The sequence below is a fragment of the Panulirus ornatus genome, chromosome 21, assembly GCF_036320965.1.
Source record: "Panulirus ornatus isolate Po-2019 chromosome 21, ASM3632096v1, whole genome shotgun sequence".
Lineage (NCBI taxonomy): Eukaryota > Metazoa > Arthropoda > Malacostraca > Decapoda > Palinuridae > Panulirus > Panulirus ornatus.
The window spans coordinates 30,120,075-30,147,241 of NC_092244.1; the positions used below are offsets into that span (position 1 = coordinate 30,120,075).

At 39.0% G+C, this 27,167-nt stretch overlaps 1 protein-coding gene across 2 annotated transcripts in view; it reads right to left on the bottom strand.

Moving 5' to 3' along the window:
* LOC139756435 (sister chromatid cohesion protein DCC1) overlaps positions 1 to 27,167 on the bottom strand; it is a 74,429-nt gene that overhangs the window by 46,480 nt on the left and 782 nt on the right. For both annotated transcript variants that reach the window (XM_071675874.1, XM_071675875.1), the window contains exons 2-5: positions 23,438 to 23,605; positions 17,322 to 17,385; positions 7,833 to 7,931; positions 5,860 to 5,990 (exon numbers count right to left, since the gene is read on the bottom strand). In XM_071675874.1, coding sequence (XP_071531975.1) covers positions 5,860 to 5,990; positions 7,833 to 7,931; positions 17,322 to 17,385; positions 23,438 to 23,605 — 462 coding nt within the window. The remainder of the gene's footprint in view (positions 1 to 5,859; positions 5,991 to 7,832; positions 7,932 to 17,321; positions 17,386 to 23,437; positions 23,606 to 27,167) is intronic.

The following is a 27,167-nucleotide window of genomic DNA, read 5'->3' on the forward strand; positions in this document are numbered from 1 at the left end:
GTAGTTTTTCACCCGAATCACCCACCAGCACTGTATCATCAGTAAACAACAACTGACTCACTTCCTAAGCCCTCTGATCCACAACAGACTGCATACTTGCCCCTCTCCAAAACTCTTGCATTCATCTCCCTAACAACCCCATCCATAAACAAATCAAATAACCATGGAGACATCAGGCACCCCTGGCACAAACCAACATTCACTGGGAACCAATCACTTTCCTCTCTTCCTACTCGTACACATGCCTTACATCTTCGATAAAAGCTTTTCACTTCTTCTAGCATCTTACCTCCCACATCATATACTCTTAATACCTCCCACAGAGCATCTCTATCAACTCTATCATATACCTTCTCCAGATCCATAAATGCTACATACAAATCCATCTGTCTTTCTAAGTATTTCTCACATACATTCTTCGAAGCAAACACCTGATCCACACATCCTCTACCACTTCTGAAACCACACTGCTCTTCCCCAATCTGATGCTCTGTACATGCCTTGACCCTTTCAATCAATACCCTCCCATATAATCTCCCAGGAACACTCAATAAAATTATACCTCTGTATATCAATGGTAAAATGGCAAATCAAATATCACCCTAATAAACCTCCTATAAAAATAAGAACCTCACAACAGCTGAACATCAATGAGATACTATTCATAATCACCTTGATTTCAGACCTTCTGACATCCATTTTCGTTCTAAATAATGTTCTCTTTCCACACGTTGTCCATTGCTCTCAGAACCTTCACCCCCTCACTAACCCTATGACTGACTCACTTCTGCTTCCATGGCTCCACTTTCTGCCAAATCCACTCCTAGATGTCTAAAACACTTCACTTCCTCCAATTTTTCTCCTTTCAAAATCACATCCCAACTAACGTGACCCTCATGGATATGATGTGAAATGAAGGGTATTTGAATACTTGTAATCAAATGATCATTTCCCTATTAGGGGTGATCACAGCCTAGCATTTATGTTCCTGACTACTATGCAAAAGGTCCTGGGTTTGAATCCTAACTGCTGGAGAGTAATATGTGTTCGATGAAAGTGTGCATTCATATGCAATATTTTTGTGATCATAAACCTCAATGTTTGTACAGTAAGGTTCTGTAAAATGCTAGCTGCTGGCAATGTGAGCCTGATGAGATCTGACTGGTCTGGACCCTGTTGCTCATGGATATGAGATGAAGGGTACTCGATTAATTGTAATCATAGCCTACTGGTTACATTCCCGACTACCAAGCAAAAGGTACTGGGTTTGAATCCTGGCTGTCAGAGGGTATTGTGTGACATATGTATGTATATGAAAGTGGAAGTGAGTCACAGGGTGGGGGAGGGGATGAAGGACTTGAGAGTGATGAAGAATGTATGGAAAGAGAGAACGTTATCTCAGAGCAAAAATGGGTATGTTTGAAGGAAAAGCAGTTCCAACAATATTATATGGTTTCACTGGGAACCAATCACTTGCCTTACATTCTTGGTAAAAACTTTTCACTGCTTCTAGCAACATACCTCCCAGCCCAAATACTCTTAATACCTTCCACAAAGAATCTCTATCAACCATATCATATGCCCTCTCCAGATCCATAAATGCTACATACACATTACAAAGGGTAGTGAGTGGTGGGATGAAGTAAGATTGTTAGTGAAAGAGAAGAGAGAGGCATTTGAACAATTTTTGCAGGGAAGTAGTGCAAGTGACTAGATGTATAAAAGAAAGTGGCATGAGGTCAAGAGAAACGTGCAAGAGGTGAAAAAGAGGGCAAATGAGACTTGGAGTGAGAGGGTATCATTAAATTTTAGGAAGAGAAAGATGTTGGAAGGAGGTAAATAAAGTGTGTAAGACAAGAGAACAAATGGGAACATCGGTAAAGGCGGCAAATGCGGAGGTAATAACAAGTAGTGGTGAAGTGAGAAGGAGACAGAGTATTTTGAAGGTTTGTTGAATGTGTTTGATGATAGAGTGGCAGACATAGGGTGTTTTGGTTGAGGTAGTGTGTTAAGCGAGAGGGTCAGTGAGAATGGTTTGGTAAACAGAGAAGAGGCAGTGAAAGCTTTGCAGAAGATGAAAGCTGGCAAGGCCATGGGTTTGGATGGTAGTGCAGTGGAATTTATACAAAAAAAAAAGGGGGATGACTGTGTTCTTGATTAGTTGGTAAGGATATTCAATGTATGTATGGTTCATGGTGAAGTGCCTGAGGATTGGCGGAATGCATGCATAGTGTCATTATACAAAGGCAAAGGGGATAAGGGTGAATGTTCAAATTACAGAGGTTTAAGTTTGTTGAGTACTTCTGGGAAATTACATGGGAGGGTATTAATTGACAGGGTAAATGCATGTACAGAGCATCAGAATGGGGGAGAGCAGTGTGATTTGAGAAGTGGTAGAGGATGTGTGGATTAGTTGTTTGCTTTGAAGAAGTAGTAGAGAATGAGTGGATCAGATGTTTGATTTGAAGAATGTATGTGAGAAATAAATAGATACATACCCAAATACTCTGCCCAAAACCAAATTAATATAACACTTTCCAATCAAAATAATCACTTAATGAAATATAAGTATCCAATACTGTGTTGCAATCATGGCAGATTTTGTTAATTCACCTAAAAACTGATGACTGTCCAATTCCATCACATGGCTTAAGGTAAGTCATGTTACATCAATGAACACAAATCCACTGAGCTTGAGTTACTTCCTCTGGTGGTGGTTTATCTGTATCATTATTGCCTTCAGCTTGGGCTATATGCTCCTTGAGGGTAGCAACCTCAGTCTGAAGAGCTTCAATTTTTGCCTTCTGTGATTCAATGGTGACCTGCTGCTCCTTCACCTTTTCCCCAAACATCTGCATACATTGATTATCAGCAGTCATTGTGCCTAGAGTTGTTCTGATATACTGCAGTGCATCACTAGGCCTCAGTTTCTTTATACAAAAGCACCAGGACATCAGTTAATACAGACATCACACGATATATTAATATAAGTATGGAATTCCTCTTGCTCAGATTCCACTCTTATCTCTGATTGCTCCAGCCCTTTAGTTATATGTAGTTCATTATCTTTCTGCAAAGTGTTAATAGCACTGATGAATCCTTTTAGAGAATTTGGAGCAGTTGGTTTTGACAAAATGGCATACGCTAAACCTTTACAAATGCTCACATCATCATTAGATAATTTACTGTACTTTTCTAAATTACAAAATGATCTTGCAATATCAACATGCAAGAGGGTGAAAGGTTTGTATGGGATAGAGTGAACTGGAATGATGTGCTATACTGGGGTTGAAGTGTTGTCAATGGACTGAACCAGAGCATGCGAAGCTTTTGGAGTAAACCAGGGAAAGTTCTTTCGGGCATGGTTGTGGACAGGGAGCTGTGGTTTCAGTACATTGCACATGACAGTTAGAGATTGAGTGTGAATGAACGTGACCTTTTTTATGTTTTCCTGGCACTATCTCACTGATGCACGGGGTGGTAATGCTGTTTCCTGTGGGGCAGAGTGGTGCCAGGAATGGATGAAGGTAAGTAAGTATGAACATGTACATGTGTATACAGATATGTATGTGTATATGTTATATATGGGTGGATGGGTCTTTCCTCGTCCGTCAGTTTCCTAATGCAGGAAGCAATGGTCAAGTATAATAAATGAATATGTAAATAGTATCTGTAAGACTGTCACTGATACAATTACTGATAAAGTGAATCTCTCTGTTATTTATGGAGTAAAAGCAAAATGACAATTACTATGTAAATCTTTCAAGTCAGAAAAATCAATACATCAAAGCTGACATAAAAGCAACACGGCCCACTCTTATCTCTGATCGCAGTGGACCACTAGATCTTCGATGGGTATTAAAATGCTAGTTTCCTTTAATGTTATTTATCTTTCATTCTGTGAGTATAATGACATATGCAAGGTAGCAAAAAGCTTGAATGTTTGTGAAGGATGAGAGACAAATCTATGTGACTGTTGGAAAGTTAATTACAAATTACACTGACCCTGACTTCCCCAAATTAGTCTGATGCAGAAATTTATATTTACTATGTCTTAAAATTTTGGTCAATACCCATTTATCCAGTACAGGAATGAAATAATGTGCACAATAATATTTACCATTTAATGCCAATCTATTTCATGTGATCTTGCATCTTGATCTCTGACTCAATACATCCAAATATTCTTCATGTGTAAAACCATGTTTGCATTATCTATGATACTCATCTGGTCAATAACCAAAGCAAGATTGTGAGGGTACAAGCCTCTCAAAATAACCTAGAAAAAATCCATTTATGAAAGCTCATGGCAACAGTAACATTCTTAAACTTCCAGAACATTAAAAAATATTACAACTGTAGAAAAATTATGGATGCCTTTGCAGTACACAGAAAGAAAGGGTCTGAATTAGAAATCAGGGGAAAAAAAGTAGTAATCAGAGGAAAGATTTCCAAAGAAAACGGTACACTTTGAAGAATAGAGTATGGGTTGAAAATGTCAACACTACAAAATAACTGGTGTTCCCAACACTCACAAAAACTAGTTTCATTAACATCATTTAAATACTCCTCCTTGAGCAGTTTCTCTTTCAGCTTAAGATTCTACCAACTGTATTCATTCTTCTTTCAAAAAACCATGATGAAGCACTTGCTCACTAATCACAATCTTTTATAGCCTTCCAGGAATTTCCTCACACAAAAATCACTTTCCAATGGACTGAATTAAATGGAATTTTACAACCCCACACCTTAACCTCACTCACATCTATAGAGTGAGGCTTCATGCTGCCAGTTTAACCTTGTGTCTTATTTTCTTTTCATTTTCTTTTCCTTCTGAACATATCTGAATAGACTTTTGCTTGAAAGAAAAGAGTAAAAATCTGAACTACAATAAAAGAAGTTATGATTTTTGTAAATGAATATGAGTGAAAGCAGAGACATACAGTGGAGACCACACTACAGCAGTAATGCTATACATTTACGACCTCATAAGACATTGGATCTAATCACTCAGAAATGCTCAACATCAACACCTTATTAACCATTGGATCTAATCTCTAAGATACACAAAGATGACATAGTATCAGCTGTCAAGATATATGCAGAATTGTTCAGTATCAAATCAACGCTTCATATAAAGGTAAGAAGTGGGAGACCAAACTGGAGGTGGAAGGATGGAGTGAAAAAGATTTTGAGCGATCGGGGCCTGAACATGCAGGAGGGTAAAAGGTGTGCAAGGAATAGAGTGAATTGGAATGATATGGTATACCGGGGTCGACGTGCTGTCAATGGATTGAACCAGGGCACGTGAAGCGTCTGGGGTAAACCATGGAAAGTTTTGTGGGGCCTGGATGTGGAAAGGAAGCTGTGGTTTCGGTGCATTATACATGACAGCTACAGACTGAGTGTGAATGAATGTGGCCTTTGTTGTCTTTTCCTAGCACTACCTCGTGCGCATGAGGGGGGAGGGGGTTGTCATTTCATGTGTGGCTGGGTGGTCACAGGAATGAATAAAGGCAGCAAGTATGAATTATGTACATCTGTATATATGTATATGTCTATGTATGTATATATATGTATACTTTGAAATGTATAGGTATGTATATGTGCATGTGTGGACGTGTATGTATGTACATGTGTATGTGGGTGGGTTGGGCTATTCTTTCGTTTGTTTCCTTGCGCTACCTCGCTAACACGGGAGACAGCGACAAAGTATAATAACAATAAAAATATAAAAACTAAAGGTAACCCTACTTAATTAGAATAATGCTTACCTGTAAATACAGAGACATCACCCAAATAAATCAAGAATTGGATATGGGTTAAAAATTTTGTAACAGATCTAATCAAGTATCATACCTTGTTTTTTCACCATCCTGATTTTCACCCTGTGACCCAGAGTAAGGGCATTCCTCTAACAATTCGCGCAGTTTCTGGGTGCGTGGCTTACATGGTCGGATTTCCAAGTAAGTATGATGGATGCCACATACCTGTCAACAAAAATGTGCTTACTTCAAAACAGTAATAACTATCTAGTGTTACAAGTAACTATACAAGTGTACGTAAGTGGTTATGCCCACAGTAACCAACTCTGGCAAATGGTAAAAGAAATCCACATCACCCAAGCCTCCTCACATAGAGCACTTCTGTTTCAATTAAACACAAACTTTCTTCCAATGAACATGGAAACATACTCATGAGACACTACTCAAAAGTCAGCCACATAACAATCACACCTTTAAACTGGACTGTCATGAAAGACCTACATCAATTCCACCCCAAAACACTCACAAAGTACAACCAAAACCTTAAATAACTCCTTTGCAACTACCCCTGACAAAAAACCAGACTTCTACACAAAAACACTTCAGCCCAAATGCAATCCACATATATTTTCAACCAGTCTTAGCTACACAACAAAATTCCAAACACCTGGAAACATGCAAGCATTGTAATCATCCAAGCAACCTAAATCTCCTTCCTGCCATCATATATTTGTGTGAGCGAATGCAGCCTTTCTTTGTCTGTTCCTGGAATCACCTTACAAACACAGGACAAGTATGAAAACAATTATACCTATATATTATTTATATTTATTCATTTATTTTACTTTGTTGCTGTCTCCCGCATTAGCAAGGTAGCACAAAGAAACAGATGAAAGAATGGCCCAACCCATCCACACACACATGTATATACATACACGTCCACACATGCTCTCTCAAACACACTCTTTTAATTACCAAACATCTCTCTTACCCTTTCATTACTTACTCGATCAAACCACCTCAAACCACATATTGTCCCCAAATATCTCATTTCCAGCACATCTACCCTCCTCCACACAACTCTATCTACAGCCCATGCCTTGCAACCATATAGCATTGCTGCAACCACTTTTCCTTCAAACATACACATTTTTGCTTTCCAAGATAACGTTCTCGACTTCCACACATTCTCCAACGCTCCCAGAACTTTCGTCCCCTCCCCCACCCTATGATTCACTTCTACTTCCATGGTTCCATCCACTGCCAAATCCACTCCCAGATATCTAAAACACTTCACTTCCTCCAGTTTTTCTCCAATCAAACTTACCTCTCAATTGACTTGTCCCTCAACCCTACTGTACCTAATAACCTTGCTCTTATTCAAATTTACTCTCAGCTTTCTTCTTTCACACACTTTACCAAACTCAGTCACCACCTTCTGCAGTTTCTCACCCGAATCAGCCACCAGCGCTGTATCATCAGCGAACAACAACTGACTCACTTCCCAAGCTCTCTCGCCCACAACAGACTGCATACTTGCCCCTCTTTCCAAAACTCTTGCATTCACCTTACTAACAATCCCATCCATAAACAAATTAAACAACCATGGAGACATCACGCACCCCTGCCGCAAACCAACATTCACTGAGAACCAATCACTATCCACTCTTCCTACTCATACACATGCCTTACATCCTTGATAAAAACTTTTCCCAGCTTCTAACAACTTACCTCCCACACCTTATATCCTTAATACCTTCCACAGGGCATCCCTATCAACTCTATCATATGCCTTCATCAGATCGATAAATGCTACATACAAATCCATTTGCTTTTCTATATTTCTCACATACATTCTTCAAAGCAAACACCTGATCCACACATCCTCTACCACTTCTGAAACCACAGGATGAATGGAATGCACTGAATGAGTATGTGAACTGCATGCAGGAGTTTAAAAGGTTGAGACAGTCAAAACTGTTCAAGAGATGAGGCCCTATAAGTACAGCACAAATAAGAAATTACATACATAAATGCTAAGATGCATAGCAAACTCTGGAACCATACCTGACGGTTTTGCAGTGTTCGTTCTTTTGATCCCTCTCCAGTAGCTAAAGACAAATGGGGTATCAGCACCAGAGAATTTGAAGTCTCTGCTTCTCGCACCTGTAGACAAATTCTAGTTGCATACAAACTAAAAAGACTGAGTTTTAGAATTATATCAGTGATAAAAATCTTAAATAAATTATCCTGCAAAAAAACCATATGGTACAAAAGAAATCAAATAACAAATCTAAGCATACGTCAAATAGAAATGTACCCTCTGATGTTTAATACCTAAATATCCCCAAGAAGTAACCTAGTAAAAATAATAAATAACAAAGTCATCAGGATAAAAATAAAAGTACTCTGTAGGATCTCACTAATGATATACTTTTTACTAGATCCAGTGAAAATCAAATCATCAATCTGAGTTCTTTCAAAAAAACAGCTTTATAATATTATAGTTGTTTCTCAGAGTGCTTTTTTATTTGATATACTAATTCTCAAAAGGATATTTTACATGTCATGCAACAGAAAAGCAACTTAGGTTTTCTTTCTGTCCTCACGATCATAATTTCCAGTTCCATGACAATGGTCTGGTGCACAAAGACTCATTTCACTCAATGATGTGTTGGGAATCCCTTTCACATCAACAACAAAATTCATCCACCTTTCCACTCCAAGGGAGCAGACTATGCTTTTTCCAACACCTGTTGCACACCTTGTGGACCTAGAATCTCTGAATTATATCATAATCTGGCTTCTGATTTGTTTGTGAAATGCTGCTGTTTTCCTCGATTCACCATAGTTCTATACATAATGAAATTCCTCAACTATTCAAATATATGTTACAAGGTTAGGACATCCTGTCAAACTGCAGCCAAGGTCCTCACTTGGAAATTTCAATTTACACCTCTGGAAATGGTTGAAATTCTCCCACACATCTGGGGGAGAGGGAGAATTTGAAATCCTTGTACTTTCAATTGAGGGAGAATTTGAAATCCCTATTTATCTATTTTGCTTTGTCGCTGTCTCCCGCGTTTGTGAGGTAGCGCAAGGAAACAGACGAAAGAAATGGCCCAACCCACCCCCATACACAATGTATATACATACACGTCCACACACGCATATATACATACCTATACATCTCAATGTACACATATATATATACACACACAGACACATACATATATACCCATGCACACAATTCACACTGTCTGCCTTTATTCATTCCCATCGCCACCCCGCCACACATAGAATACCATCCCCCTCCCCCCTCATGTGTGCGAGGTAGCACTAGGAAAAGACAACAAAGGCCCCATTCGTTCACACTCGGTCTCTAGCTGTCATGCAATAATGCCCGAAACCACAGCTCCCTTTCCACATCCAGGCCCCACACAACTTTCCATGGTTTACCCCAGACGCTTCACATGCCCTGATTCAATCCACTGACAGCACGTCAACCCCGGTATACCATTTCGATCCAATTCACTCTATTCCTTGCCCGCCTTTCACCCTCCTGCATGTTCAGGCCCCGATCACACAAAATCTTTTTCACTTCATCTTTCCACCTCCAATTTGGTCTCCCACTTCTCCTCGTTCCCTCCACCTCTGACACATATATCCTCTTGGTCAATCTTTCCTCACTCATTCTCTCCATGTGCCTAAATCATTTCAAAACACCCTCTTCTGCTCTCTCAATTGCACTCTTTTTATTTCCACACATCTCTCTTACCCTTACATTACTTACTTGATCAAACCACCTCAAACCACACATTGTCCTCAAACATCTCATTTCCAGCACATCCACCCTCCTGTGCACAACTCTATCCATAGCCCACGCCTCGCAACCATACAACATTGTTGGAACCACTATTCCTTCAAACATACCCATTTTTGCTTTCCGAGATAATGTTCTTGACTTCCACACATTCTTCAAGGCTCCCAGGATTTTCGCCCCCTCCCCCACCCTATGATTCACTTCCGCTTCCATGGTTCCATCCGCTGCCAGATCCACTCACAGATATCTAAAACACTTTACTTCCTCCAGTTTTTCTCCATTCAAACTTACCTCCCAATTGACTTGACCCTCAACCCTACTGTACCTAATAACCTTGCTCTTATTCACATTTACTCTCAACTTTCTTCTTTCACACACTTTACCAAACTCAGTCACCAGCTTCTGCAGTTTCTCACATGAATCAGCCACCATCGCTGTGTCATCAGCGAACAACAACTGACTCACTTCCTAAGCTCTCTCATCCACAACAGACTTCATACTTGCCCCTCTTTCCAAAACTCTTGCATTCACCTTCCTAACAACCCCATCCATAAACAAATTAAACAACCATGGAGACATCACACCCCCCTGCCTGCAAACCTACATTCACTGAGAACCAATCACTTTCCTCTCTTCCTACACGTACACATGCCTTACATCCTCGATAAAAACTTTTCACTGCTTCTAACAACTTGCCTCCCACACCATATATTCTTAATACCTTCCACAGAGCATCAAGAATAATCTAAAGCAAATTGTTAAATATCCACAAGTGAAAAAAATGGTTACCAATTTCACAACTGGCCAACATGCCAGATTCACTCATAATGACTTCACCGCTAAAACATTAAAACTCTTTATTGAAATCACTTAACAAGCAATTCTTTCTCCAACACTCTTCAGTCTCTTCCTACACAACCGCCCAATATCTATGGCAAAGATCAGTATGAAGTTCTTTTCATATGCAAACAATCTTACAATCACATTTCCACACCTTAACACCACAGTAGTAACATCAAACATGCAGCACTACATAACACAACTGGAACAATGGCTCATCCACAGAACAGAATGTTTGCATCTCCAAAGAAGTCTTCAACCACTCTTTTAACCCCAGACAGACATGAATCCAAGTCACACCATTAAGTCACCCTGAAAGGACAGTTTCTCCCACTGAACATAACAACAACCATTCCAGGCATCACTCCCTACACCAACATAAACACAAAAGCAACACACACATTCAGTGCCCTCAGAACACTAAAATGGTATCAGATTTGGAAAAGAAAAAGAATACCTACATATCTTACAAACAATTCATCCACTCTACTTTAAACTATGACTCACCTGTCCATTTCCACCCTCTTAAAAGCAAATAATAAAGATGCAAACCACAAAAATAGTACACGCAGAACAATCACTGACTGCTTACCAACCACAAACACTCAACACCTTCACAACGAAACAATGATCCTTCTAATACAGACCCACCTCAATGAGCTCAGCCCTCAATTCTAAGCAATAGCACTAGACCCCTTACATCAACATCATCCTGTAACTAACCACCAACCTTCATGCAGATATAAAAAGTTTACCCCCCCTCACAATTCAGTAACCCCTACTCAAAGATCCCCCTGCCTCCAACAAACATAAGGACAAAGCATATACATACTGAAATAACCCAACAAGTAAACAACTAGCCTTCCAACTCAGTCTTCATCTCCAACCCACCAAACATACATCTACTGGAAACCACAAACACAAGTTACCATTTCTAGCTTTTGCCCTGAACATCACACCTCACTACAACACTACAAACACCATTTCAATACATCCCATGACCCTCCATGCATCTTGATGCAGCTACCAGAAAGAAGACAATGAGCACATATTATTCAGCTGCCCTGCACTCTCTGTACATAGTAGAACACACATCACGACACTTTACAAAATGTAGTTCTCACAGGTGGATGTGGCCAGCTTCCTGAGTGCTGTAGGAACCTCATAAGGATAGATGGGACTCCAGGGGTAGACAGTAAGTAGGTAAATCATCCAAAAATTATTACAAGGGTGAATATATGTCTACCTGGTTGAATGACACTTTTCACACCCACTATCATATGATACATATAACAAATAGAATGAATGATGAAGTTTATATACACCAAAGTTTTCTACTACAGTAAAGCATAAGAAATATGTGTCTGTTTGTAAGTATTTCTGACAAAAGAAACTATTTCTTCAATAAAGTGAATAAAAACACTAAGAAGCAAAGAATGTGTGATAAATACTCAGAGAAACAGAAGAATCTGTAAGTGGCACGCACATATGGCTCTGGAGAAAGCATAAGACAGCATTAATAGATATCCTTTGTGGAGGGTCTTACAAATATATGGTGGAGGAGGAAAGCTACTAGAAGCACTAAGTTTTTATCAAGGATGTAAGTCAAGCATGCAAATAGAGGAGGGTGAGTGGGTCCAGGTGAAGGTGGGTCTGCTTTAGGGGTGTGTAATATCACAATGGCTTTTAATTTGTTTATGGATGGGGTGGTGAGACTTACTGCAAGTGTCTTGGAGAGGCGCAAGTAAGCAGTCCATAAGGGGTAGAATGGGGTAGACGGGAAATTGAGGCAGTTGTTTTTGCCACTGCAATGACAGCACTGGTGGTATATTCAAGTGAGAAACTGCAAATGGTTGTGTTTGATTTCGGGAGAGTGGGTGAGAGGAGGAAGTTGAGAGTAAATGTGAATATAAGTAAGGTTATTAGTTTTAGCAGGACAAAGGGACAAATTAGTAGGGATATCAGTTTGAAAAGAGAAAATGTGGAGGAAGTGGGACAAATTAGTAGGGATATCAGTTTGAAAAGAGAAAATGTGGAGGAAGTGAAGTGTTTTAGATGCCTGGGAGTGGACATGACAGCAAATGGAACCATGGTAGTGCAAATGAGCCACAGGGTGGTTCTGGGAGCACCGAGGAATAAGTGGAAAGGGAGATAATTATCTGGGAGAGTAAAATTGGGTATAATGGAAGGTATAGGAGTGCCAGAATTGTTGTACGAACAGGAGGCATGGGGTTTAGATGAAATTGTTTGAAAAATGATGAATGTGTTTGATGAAATGAAGTGTTTGAGGATAATATGTGATGTGAAGTTGTTTGAGTAAGTAAGTAAGTAATAAAAGGGTAAGAAAGATATGCAGCAATAAGGAGATTATGGTTGAGAGAGCTGACGAGGGTAAGCTGAAATGGCTTGGACATTTGGAGAGAGTGAGTGAGGGGAGGTTGACAAAGAGGATATATAAGTTAGAAGTGGAGGGGAAAAGGAGAAGGAGAAGGGAAGACCAAACTGGAGATAGAAGGATGAAGTGAAAGAGATTATGAGTGCTTGGGGTCTGAACATGCAAAAGGGTGACAGGCATGCACAAAATAAGTGACTAGAGCAATAAGATATAAATGGACAACATTTTGAAAATGGATAGAACCAGGGCATATGAAGCATTTTGGTAAACCAAGGAAAGTTCTGTGGGGTCTGGATGTGGATAGGGCTGTGGTTTTGGTGCATTACACATTATAGCTAAAAGACAGATGTGAACAAAGGCTTTTTCTTAGTCTGATACTGAAAAAAAAAAAAAAATAGATGCCATATAAGGAAACTCAAGATCCAATGTATTTCTACCATAGTTAATCCCAAAAACTCCAGAAATACTTATCGCTCTAAACATAAAGATTATTCTTTCAATAATGTTGCATCTAGAGGATATGAACTTTGAACCATTAAGATGGTACTTATTAGTAAGGATTGCTATGAAGCCAAAAACCCATTGAAAAATGATGGTGGCAACTGGCCTTTGACAACTGAAATCCCAAACATTAATACTAAACAAAAAATCACTATTGCACATGCAAACCTGAACAGCTAGTTCAACACATAACACCTGCTTAATATAACACATTTACCCTTCACTAAGTAAGACCCTGAATTTTCACCATTTAAAACAATGTAAACTGAGTACCCCTCGCAGGATATCAACCTGCAAAAGGGTTAAGATCTTGTTTAAAATATAAGGAATATCAATATCCCTGGCAATATGGGAAAAATACCATCATTTGTGTATATCCTGTGTGTTGCATATAGCTACACACAGGTGGAAGTAGGGAACTGGAAACCATCCCCACTTCCCCTTGCAGCAATACTTTCTAAAAACCAGATCAGGGCATGGAGCCAAGCAAAGATTTTGCCTTGAAGTCCCAAGCTCAGATGTCTGCATGTGGGAGTCAGTAACTGGTATGAAAAGAAAGCAAGAGAGAAGTGCAATCTCTGCAAAATGAAATCTGGATGTTCTAGCTCAGAGTGAAAGAAAGTTGAACAGTAAGGGGTCAGAAATTATCAATGGAGGGATGACAGATGAAAACTGTTAAACAATGCAGTAAAGTGCATTCCAGATTAATGTGGGTTCAGGATGAAAGTAGACTCTGAAAGGTGGGTGACTTAGAGCATATGCTTGAGGTACTGGTAGGAGTGAAGATGAAAAGGCTGCATTTTGGGAGGTTAGGGGGTGAGTGCTTTGGCAGTTTTGATGCAAGTGACTAAATAAAACTTAGTGCAATGAGACATAAATGAGAGCGAAAAAGATGAGACAATTGTGGGTATAAAGGGGAACAGGCATTTTGGTGCAAATGGAAATGAGCTAATGCTTATGAAAGAGGAATGGTGATTGGGAATACACAGTTCAAAGAAAGTGCATCCAAAAACATAAGTGAATGACCTGGGCTGAAAGTCAGAGAGAAATAATGGATTATAACCAACTGACAGGGATGAAATGGAAAAGGATGACACATGTGAATACGGTGAAAAGGGCAGCATAAGGAGTATCTGAACATTTGTTGGTGGAAGTAAACTTGAAAGCTGGAATAGTTTATTATTATTATCTTTTATTATTTTGCTTTGTCGCTGTCTCCCGCATTTGTGAGGCAGCGCAAGGAAACAGAAAAAAAGAGATGGCCCAACCCAACCCCATACACATGTATATACATACACATCCACACACGCAAATATACATACCTATACATCTCAATGTACACATATACATACACACACAGACACATACATATATACACATGCACACAATTCACACTGTCTGCCTTTATTCATTCCCATCGCCACCTCGCCACACATGGAATAACATCCCCCTCCCCCCTCATGTGTGCGAGGTAGCGCTAGGAAAAGACAACAAAGGCCCCATTCGTTCACACTCAGTCTCTAGCTGTCATGCAATAATGCCCGAAACCACAGCTCCCTTTCCACATCCAGGCCCCACACAACTTTCCATGGTTTACCCCAGACGCTTCACACGCCCTGATTCAATCCATTGACAGCACGTCGACCCCGGTATACCACATTGATCCAATTCACTCTATTCCTTGCCCGCCTTTCACCCTCCTGCATGTTCAGGCCCCGATCACTCAAAATCTTTTTCACTCCATCTTTCCACCTCCAATTTGATCTCCCACTTCTCCTCGTTCCCTCCACCTCCGACACATATATCCTCTTGGTCAATCTTTCCTCGCTCATTCTCTCCATGTGCCCAAACCATTTCAAAACACCCTCTTCTGCTCTCTCAACCATGCTCTTTTTATTTCCACACATCTCTCTTACCCTTACATTACTTACTCGATCAAACCACCTCACACCACACATTGTCCTCAAACATCTCATTTCCAGCACATCCACCCTCCTGTGCACAACTCTATCCACAGCCCACGCCTCACAACCATACAACATTGTTGGAACCACTATTCCTTCAAACATACCCATTTTTGCTTTCCGAGATAATGTTCTCGACTTCCAAACATTCTTCAAGGCTCCCAGGATTTTCGCTCCCTCCCCCACCCTATGATTCACTTCCACTTCCATGGTTCCATCCGCTGCCAAATCCACTCCCAGATATCTAAAGCACTTTACTTCATCCAGTTTTTCTCCATTCAAACATACCTCCCAATTGACTTGACCCTCAACCCTACTGTACCTAATAACCTTGCTCTTATTCACATTTACTCTTAACTTTCTTCTTTCACACACTTTACCAAACTCAGTCACCAGCTTCTGCAGTTTCTCACATGAATCAGCCACCAGCGCTGTATCATTAGCGAACAACAACTGACTCACTTCCCAAGCTCTCTCATCCCCAACAGACTTCATACTTGCCCCTCTTTCCAAAACTCTTGCATTCACCTCCCTAACAACCCCATCCATAAACAAATTAAACAAAATGACATACATTTGAAAAAATAAAAAGATTGAAGTGACCATGTGTGAAAGAATGGCCTTTCACAGAAATACAAAGAAAGAGTAAATGAAACCCAGTTAGTGGAGGAGCTGAAGGATATCTAAGGAAGCAGTTCTCTAGAATGTGGTTGAGGTGCATATCATGTGAAAGGCAGGATAAGAATGTATAAGAATGGGTAGATGGTGGTGGGACAAAAAAAATTCTAACTGTTCATGAAACAAAATGGTATCTGTAGGGCAACTGATCAAGAATTATAAAGAAAAAAGCATGAGTTCAAGAGAAAGCTGGAGAAAGATATCGGAAGAGAGCATCAGTGATCTTCAAAGATCAAGTACGTGTTATGGAAATAAACAGTATGAGAATAAGAAAACAAATCACTGTAAGAGTGAAGGTAGTGCATGGGAAAGAGGTAAGAGGAAAAAAAAGGCAAGAAGGGATGACGCAAATCTTGGCCATATGATTTATCCCTTAATGTGCCAAAATATATTCTCACTTCCTCATGCAATTACATCATACTGGTAATTTTCTAACTTCCATTGATATAAGTTCCATTATTCATACATTATATACATATATATTATGCACATAAATTCGAAGCATTACACATGGCAGCTCAGGATGTGGATGTGAGCAGATGTGGCCTTTCTTGATCTGTTACTGGCACTACCTCGCTAACCTCAGAAACAGCAATCAAGTGTGAAATATCTAAATACATTTTCTAAATTCTCCTCTAATGCTGTGGCAGTGCACTCTTGATGTACCATGTTCTTCAGTATTTTCATGTGCGCTGACCAGCCAAGATACAAAAATATGGGCCATCAATGTGGAAACACTATGATTTGCCAGTTGTATTCTGACCAACTACTCCCCTATTTACCATGCTTTGGATGTTCAAAAGCCCTACACTGTATGAGGTACCCTCACAGTTAACTGCCACAGGTGTAACATACTATATATAGCACATTAGCAGCCAATGTGTTAAAACATTTTCTTCCTTTCCTCTATTTCTCTTGTCTTTTTCTTTATTTCTCAATCAAATCCTAGTCTCAAAAAGGACTTTTGCCCCTGACTGGAGACCGACATAAGATCAAAAACCACTTTACAGATTTAGAGGGAAAAAAAAAAAGACCTGGGACATGCCTTTTCTAAGCTGAACATGGCTCTCTTTTCTCAACAGGTGAAACAGAAAGCACTGTGCAGCTTTAACAAGGTGCATACAGGAAGTTCTGGCAAGTCCCTGGTCTTGTCTGTGGTTGAAAATCTGTAGATACTACAGCAATCAAAATCCTAAAAAACAGCAGAAGATATCAAAAAAAAAAAAAAAAATCATCTGCCGCATCTGATTCACAGAATAAAGCATCATAAAAAATCAAATATTCCTATCTCAACATGATACACTAAATATGACAAGGCCATACAAGAGATGTTATCTATATTACAAAATTTGTACCTCATAAGTTCTGCTTTTTGTGCACAACACTGCTCCTGCTTCTGGATCGCCTCGCAACACAGCACTGAAAAGAAAATAAATACTTGTGAAGTATTTTATTCATTTATTATACTTTGTTGCTGTCTCCCACATTAGCAAGGTAGTGCAAAGAAACAGACAAAAGAATGGCCCAACCCACCCACATACACATGTATATACATACATGTCCACACACGCGCATATACATACCTATACATCTCAACGTACACATGTATACATATATATGCACATACAGACATATATACTCATGTACATAATTCATACTGTCTGCCCTTATTCATTCCTGTCGCCACCCTGCCAAACATGAAATGACAACTCCCTCCCCCCACATGTGCGCAAGGTAGCACTAGGAAAAGACAACAAAGACCACATTCGTTCAAACGCAGTCTCTACCCGTCATGTATAATGCACCGAAACCACAGCTCCCTTTCCACATCCAGGCCCCACAAAACTTTCCATGGTTTACCCCAGACACTTCACATGCCCTGGTTCAATCCATTGACAGCACATCGACCCCAGTACACCACATCGTTCCAATTCACTCTATTCCTTGCACGCCTTTCACCCTCCTGCATGTTCAGGCCCTGATCACTCAGAATCTTTTCCACTCCATCTTTACACCTCCAATTTGGTCTCCCACTTCTTCTCGTTCCCTCCACCTCTGACACATATATCCTCTTTGTCAATCTTTCCTCACTCATTCTAACCATGTGAAGTACAGGTCAAAAATATCATTTTTCCTTAACTTTGTTCCCAACTACACTGGGTGGATCAAGCACACTTATAAATGCACCTTTTAAAGAAATAACTGTACCAGAACTGGGGTTATTACATCTAAAGGATGGCAAATAACAATCATCCATGCTTCTCTATGCATTAAAACTAGATGGTAAAAAATCTCTATTATTTCTCTAAGACCTATAGAGGGCAAAAACTCTACTCTTTCTCTAAGACCTGTTATTCCATACTAAATGACATGTACTTTACTTGGTGAGAACTCTTACTTTATCATATAAATGAATAGTACCGAAAGCACCAATTCGTATCATAAGATCCTCTATGATTATCTTTAAGTGCCCAGACTTTACCATACCCATCAGCTGCTTTCAAACAGCCTCAATGAAGTAAAGCAAGAACAAAATAGGAATGGGGATGCATGGGTTATCCATGCTATGTTCTGTGCATAAGAGATTAACTTCGTCATGAGTCATGAACTCATTGCAAAACAACAAATGTCTCTCTCTGTTTAGCCTACTGACACCATCCAAGTCAACCCCTGTCTGACCACCCTGCTAGTTTAGTATCATCAGCAAATCTGGAGATCTTAGATATGAGATTGAGTTCTAAGTCATTTACGTATATTATGAATAGAATTGGGCCTAGGACTGCCCCTGTGACACACCATTCATTACATCTAGCTAATCTGAGGCTTCAAATTCATTAAGCAGGATCTTCTATTGCAGACAACATGTTAGTTGTCCGATATAATTTCATATTCTTCGAGAAACGTGACAATTTTACATAATTCATTCCATCATTTTACCTAACACTGACATACTGCTAATTGGGCGGTAGTTCAAGGCTGGTCTCCAGTCAGCTGGTACCTAACCATTTGATAGATATTTGTTGAATATTTTTGTTACGGGGTATATCAGCTGTCTCCTGACCTTTAAAAATCTTGGAGCTAAGTTATCTGGGCCACTGGAGTTGCTGATTTAATTGGTCCAGGTATCTGAGTACTTCAGAGCTCTTTATTTCTCTAGCTCTTTATTTCTCTAACTTTCAACTCCTCTTCATCAAATCCTTGAAACATTTTCATTGGTTGCGGTATACGAGATGTTTCTTCAATTATGAATACAGAGTTAAAAGAATAATTTAGCATGGTAGCCATTTCCTTGTCATCAGTAGTTAGTGTGTCATGTTCATTTCACAATGGTCCAATTCCTTCTTTAACTGTCTTCCTTTGTCTTAAATATTTGGAGAATTTCTTACGATTATTCTTAACTTTCAAGAAAATTCTTTTTCTTCCTCGTGTCTATTCTGTCTAATGACGTTACACTCTCTTTTGATTTTGATTAATTCCTGATGATTTTCACTGGTTCCAAATTATTTGAATTTCTTATATGTTTTCGTCTTTTGGCAAATTAGTCCTTCTATTCTCTTATTCATCCATGATGGTTTTGAAATATTGCAAGTTCTCTTCATAATTCTTGGAAAAAGTTTATTTTCAATCTCAAGTATCCAAAACAGAGAGCTTAAGATAGCACATCAGAGGCTTCATAAAGACTGGTGTGAGTAAGAAGTCTGATGTGGCTAGAGTGTTATAAGAAAAATGACTTTTTTCGTTGTAATTCACATTTCCAGAGTATCAAGGCAGCACCAGAAGCACATACTAGCTTACATCTACTTTCTAGTTCATAAAGTTTAATGTACAAAAATCATGGCTGCCTATCCAAAAACAAACCCCAAAGAGCTTTCTATGTTTTTTCCTGACCACATCAAAGGCCCTGCTTCAGTCCACTGACAGCATGTCATCCCCTACAAACCATACTACTCCAATTCACAGTATCTCATATGCACCCCTGACACTCCTGCATGCTCAGGCCCTGATAACTTAAATGCCTCTTTCACTCCATCCTTCCATTTCCTTCCTGGTCTCCTGGACAAGAACCCAAACTTACTATTCACATAGATGAACAAAGCTAAAAACAAATCTGAGTTTGGAACCTTTAAAATGGAAGAAGAGTACAAAAAGGCACCAATGGAAAATGCAGGATATCTGAGCAATACAAATCAATTTTTAATTCAAAACACAATGAGATATTAAATAACAAAGTGTTTAACCAACACGATGAAATTATACTCATAAATACTGAGTTGATAGAGATGCTCTGTGGAAGGTATTAAGAATATATGGTGTGGGAGGCAAGTTGTTAGAAGCAGTGAAAAGTTTTTATCGAGGATGTAAGGCATGTGTACGTGTAGGAAGAGAGGAAAGTGATTGGTTCTCAGTGAATGTAGGTTTGCGGCAGGGGTGTGATGTCTCCATGGTTGTTTAATTTGTTTATGGATGGGGTTGTTAGGGAGGTGAATGCAAGAGTTTTGGAAAGAGGGGCAAGTATGAAGTCTATTGGGGATGAGAGAGCTTGGGAAGTGAGTTAGTTGTTGTTCGCTGATGATACAGCGCTGGTGGCTGATTCATGTGAGAAACTGCAGAAGCTGGTGACTGAGTTTGGTAAAGTGTGTGAAAGAAGAAAGTTAAGAGTAAATGTGAATAAGAGCAAGGTTATTAGGTACAGTAGGGTTGAGGGTCAAGTCAATTGGGAGGTGAGTTTGAATGGAGAAAAACTGGAGGAAGTGAAGTGTTTTAGATATCTGGGAGTGGATCTGGCAGCGGATGGAACCATGGAAGCGGAAGTGGATCATAGGGTGGGGGAGGGGGCGAAAATTCTGGGAGCCTTGAAGAATGTGTGGAAGTCGAGAACATTATCTCGGAAAGCAAAAATGGGTATGTTTGAAGGAATAGTGGTTCCAACAATGTTGTATGGTTGCGAGGCGTGGACTATGGATAGAGTTGTGCGCAGGAGGATGGATGTGCTGGAAATGAGATGTTTGAGGACAATGTGTGGTGTGAGGTGGTTTGATCGAGTAAGTAACGTAAGGGTAAGAGAGATGTGTGGAAATAAAAAGAGCGTGGTTGAGAGAGCAGAAGAGGGTGTTTTGAAATGGTTTGGTCACATGGAGAGAATGAGTGAGGAAAGATTGACCAAGAGGATATATGTGTCGGAGGTGGAGGGAACGAGGAGAAGAGGGAGACCAAATTGGAGGTGGAAAGATGGAGTGAAAAAGATTTTGTGTGATCGGGGCCTGAACATGCAGGAGGGTGAAAGGAGGGCAAAGAATAGAGTGAATTGGAGCGATGTGGTATACCGGGGTTGACGTGCTGTCAGTGGATTGAATCAAGGCATGTGTATGGGGGTGGGTTGGGCCATTTCTTTCGTCTGTTTCCTTGCGCTACCTCGCAAACGCGGGAGACAGTGACAAAGCAAAAACAAAAACAAAAACAAAAAAAAAATACTGAGACATCAAAATATACCATAATCGCAGCAAATAAGAAAATTCTGCTCCGGGATCAGATGAAATCCCACCCATCTTCCCTTCAGCAACTCCATCAAGGGGATGGCCATGGGAAAAGAGCCTCCATTACTGGTGCTCAACTGCTGCTTTTTAGCATTTAATGCCTCATCCTTAACAGGCCACTGGCAGAGGAAAACTCTAGCACAGTGTTTTCAGAGGCTCTTATGGATTGTTCCTCCTGTCTACTTCTACCTAATGTTTCACCCTATAACTACTACCTAATGCTCCTATTCATATTCCAACCTACAACTTCAACCTAATGTTTCTACCTAATGTAACTCTCACCATCTTCCTTTCACACACTCCCCATTCTCAAGACACCAGTTTCAGCAGTTTCTCACAGAAGTCAGCTACCAAAGCCATGGCATCTGCAAACAGTAACTAATTAACCTCCCAGCCCTCCTTCCCATCCACCCTCAGCATACTGTAGACACCTACCCATCTCTTCACGACTCGCATTTACCTTCCATACCACCCCATCCACAAACAGACTAAACAGCCATGGTCAAATGACACATCCTTGATGCAAACTTTATCGAAACCACTCACACTCCTCCATCCTACTTGCACACATCTCAATTTTCCAGAAACAGCTCCTCTACTTTTAGTAGCTTTCCTCCCACAACATATATTCATGACAATTTCTACAAAGAATCTTTAACAATCCTATCATATGCTTTCTCTACATCCATAAATACCACATACAAATCCTTGTCCCTATGTTTTTCTCAAATCATTAAAAGCAAACACCTGGTTGATAAATCCTCTACCATTCTGATGCTCTTCCATGCAACCAACCTCCCAATCATCATTCTTAAAAGCAAATACCTGGTTGACAAATCCTCCACCATTTTGATGCTCTGTGCATGCCATCACCCTCCTAATCATCATACCCACACAACTTACCAAGCACACTCAAGAGACATATACTTCTGTAATTCAAACCTTCATTTCTGTCCCTCTCCCTTACACATTATCACTATATAAACAATACACCAGTCCTCAGCAACTCACATTTAGCCAAACATAGAAATAGAGCAACATGGAGTGTAAAACTCCCCTTGTACAACAGAGACATAGTTATCAAAATGAAAATTCTGAATTATCAATCAACTGTAGTAGAAAAGTTCAAATGCAATCTCATCAACTCCAGACAGTATGTCACACTTTATCAACACAAAGCTTTCACCAACTCTTCTCTTTTCACCAAACCATTCACGATGGCTCCCTCACACCATATACCTCCATGTCCTAAACATCCCATAACTGCCACTATCATCTGACACATTCAAGTCCTTTAAAGTATAAACTCCATCACATTTTCTTTGCCTGTTACCACTTCATCATCTGTTCCCCTTACTGATGTTCTCACTTGTTCTCCTCACACAATGCAACCTGCTCCAAAACAATTTCTTATGCTACTTAATGTTTGCAGATTTATCTTGCCCCATCTCTCATTTGCCTACTTCTACAGCCCATGCATCTTCATTTGACCTTCTTCAGCTTTCTCTTGTACATCTCCCAATCATTTGCACTCCCTCCCTGTCACCAGCCTCTGGTAATTATATATACAAATAGCCAGTGCATCAAGACATTCAACAGCCTTTCTTATGAAGGGGTTTCCACTTCATTATGATATTTATTTATTTACACAACATTCATCTTTCCTGCAACAACAAAAGTTTACTGGAAACTTACCTATCATACTCCATTGGACTTAAGGCACTGATTGAAAAGTATAATTGAACAACTGGTAGTTTACTTATATTTTACTATGCCAAAGGTATACAATACTTTCATATGAAGAGGCCTCAGGCCCAAAAAGAAAAACTCATGTTTAGAACACTATGCTGTTCCTTGTCTTTCCTGAGAACTACCCTGTACTGGAAATGCTTTGATGTTTAAAAAAAAATGTCCCAACAGCACTGTCATTTACTCACCTATCTTCTTTCAGCGTCTCCAAGACTTTGGCATCCAACTCCAGTAGGACAATTTCTTTACCATCGCACCCAAAGTCTGGTGTGAATTCCAGCACCTGCGTTATAGGATGTAGCTCATCCTCCACTAACTTGGCATGATGGACCAACTTTTTTACATCTTCTACCGTTCTAGAAATTAAAAAATAACAACAGATATTAAAACAAAATATATAAAGCCAAAAATTACCAACCCAAGAAATAAATAAACCTAATCTAGAACCATATAACCTACAGGGTTTCACATACATAAACATCTCATATGTCAAATGGTCACATGAAGATAGGACTAAAATAAATCTTGTGTTTTAACTGTATGTAATGAACTCACACCACCATGATCTCATAGTATTTAATGGGCACTTTCCTGCCTCCACCTTTTCAAATGCCTTGACATTCTATTTTTCCACCCAAATTTTTGTCTCCTCTTTCTCTTCCTTTTTTCCTAACCTCATTCAAACTCAAGTCATCAAGTCATCAAATCTGCATCCAATCCTTCCATATATGCAAACAATTACAAGAGTAAGTTCTTTTAAAATTGCTCCTTTCTCAATTTCATTCTCTATCCTGACATTCCCTCTTCCCTAAACTGATTCATTCAACACAACACAACTTTTTTCATAAATTTGATTTTCTGCTAATATTAACATACAAAACACATAAGATCCATCTACCATTAGCCTTTACATCCCAGTTTCAATGAGCTGATGACAGCCAATCCTCTCCCGGGACCACAAAGTGTTAATGTTTTACAATAGTCAAAATATACCAATGTCAAGAACTCATTGCCATCTGCCCTAGTGAAATATGTTACCTTGGAGTGAAATTGTTCACTGGGAAATATTATCTCCTGCAAACTCTTCATCATGTCACTGAACAAACCAATAAAGAAAATCAAATTCATTATGACAGGAAACAACAAATACCATCTTTTTTACACATTAATGATATCAAATATTTAGGTATATTTCACTTCTAAAATCTGATATCATGATTATAAAATTCATTTATTTTTACAAATGTTTCCTCTACTTTCATATTAAGTGAAGCAACATTATCCCTGTTTTTCATAGCCCTCCCTACTAGCAACTTACTAACATACAATAAAATATTGATTCCAAATACCCTTCTTTGATTTTAACCTGTTCTCATAACAAATTACACCTCATTATAAGAAATTCCATAATATCTCAGTTAATAACAGACAGAACTGAAGTGAAACATGGGGACATCACACACCCCTGCCGTATACCAGTCTTCACTAGGAACCAATCACTCTCCTTTCTTCCTAGTTGTACACATATTGTACACTCTTGGGAAAAACTTTTCACTGCTTCTAGCAGTTTACCTCCCTCACCATATCTTAAGAAACTTCCACAAAAAATCTCTATCAACCCTATCATATGCCTTCCCCAGATGTCTCCTACGATACCTAAACTCGAAAGGTTTAAGAAGAAAATCAATCAGAGGCTTGTAATGGAGACAAGTAAACATGGCAACAGTCATTCTATATTTCAAGAATGCAGTCAACATACAGTGGTACTGTCAAGCACGTTAGTTCTGAACTTGTTCATCACACTCTTCACAAACGTTCCCCATCATCTAAAACACAAAAATTTGTGCCAAGAAAAAAAAGAAGAAGAATATACAGTGACTTAAACTGTTCAAATCACTGACAGAAGACAATAAAATTTTCTCATGTCAAAGAATATGCATCATATAATGGTATCAAACATAAATTTCACTAGGCTGAAACCTTTACATATGGTGTGATAATCATAGAACCATAAAACAGAAGCATTCACATTACTGGTTAAAACTCATGTAGAAAGACAAAAGAAAATAAACAAATTATTTGTTTTTGTACTTATTTCCCAGGAACAAAGAAATGGTACTCATTTGCTTACATCCACTCTATCATGTACAAAGCAAAAGAAACTAATCCTTATCTACAGCCAAAGCCCATAGGTCTTTTAATTGTTTTCCCTTGACCACTTCTCATGTCCTGTTTGACACTAATTACAGCATGTTGCCCCATGTGTACCACAATGGTCCACTGTCCTGTATCCTATACATACCTCACACCTCCCTCCATATTCACACCCTGATAACTATGCATCTTTAATTATTTATACATTTTATAAATTCTAAATTCTAACACATTTCAATAACTTTTTGTTTCTTTAACAGCACATCTTCCCCTCATTGCATTATTCATTTAAATAAAAATAAATAAATAATGCAATGAGGAGAAGATTTAGTATTTAGTATTTAATATTTAGTATTTAATATTGTATTAATATTGTAAGACTAAAAACAATGGTGCAAATCACATAATAGTTAAAAGAAGTCTTATGCTGCAGATTTTGCTTAAATCCATAAGATATTTCTGTGTTGCTTCCCTTAATTGGAATTTTATAATTCTAAGTTTGTTTTAACTTGAATGAACAGCTTTCACAATTTCCACAAGTATAAGAAGGCAAAATTAGTTAGTGGTCTAACTTAAAATGCTTATGCATTTTCTGATCTCTCAGAGTCCAGTCACAACCTATACCTGAAGATTCTATGGTCAAAAGCAATACAAATAGCTAGCTACTAGTAAACAAGGGAGTAATGTTCAACTAGAAGGGTTTTGTGGAACACTTGTGTTACCTGCAATTACTGGAAGTAAAAATAAGACTGCGTGGCAATACCACTAGGAAAAGATGAAAACCATCTGTAACAAGTCCCATGGCCATAAACAGAATTTTCGAGTTATAAGCCACATCAAGTTCCATGGCAAACTTTATTAAAAGTGGCATAAAAATCAATCTAGTTGTGGGTCTTATGCCATTCAATTCTATTGATGCTGGGGGAACAACAATAAAATTTCATTGCCAAAGTTTGAATTTTCTTCATGCTATGAGGCAGTTACAAGTTGAACCTTTTTACAGGAGGCATTACTCATGTTCTGCCATACAGTTTCCTGGATGCTGGGAAAGAGCTGTATAAAATTCTGAAATAATTAGGTGAGTCTTCATGCTGTGACCAAGGTCAAATTGAAGGTAAACTGTTAACTGCCGACAACAGATGGTGTCTGCCAGGACATGCCGTTGAGACACAAAAAAGAACATAATTGTCTCTAAACAATCATTGTTCTTAATTGGTGTTGCAAGGGATGCAACACCAATACATATGATCCACTTAAATACACTACATGGTGTGGAAATATCTATACGTGGTATGTGTGTCAGTCAATGGATTAATTAACACTGACAGTTCTCATGTCCACTAATGCCCAGGGAACAACAACAGCAAGCACAAACCTACAGGAAATGAGTGACACATATTTTTCATCATCCTATAATAACTCAAGTAATGTTCATCATCAAAATCTTCTTCACCAAAATTGTTACACATTTAATTCCACATTTTCCCTGAGCTTCACATCCTTGCCCACAACGGCATTTTTTTTTCTGAAATCAAAGTATAAAAAAAAATCCTAAACATACTTTCCCAGTCTAAATCAAATACCAATACAAACAACATTCATTAATAAAAAAAAAAATGATAAAATTCTATAGTTAACAAGACTGCAGCGCAAAAGTTCACTTTCACCGTAAATTTAGCGTATCGCATTAACTTGTGTTCAGCCTATGTATCACCAGCCATCAGAGGCAGTGGACACAGAAGAGATGGTAACTGCCTCAGATTT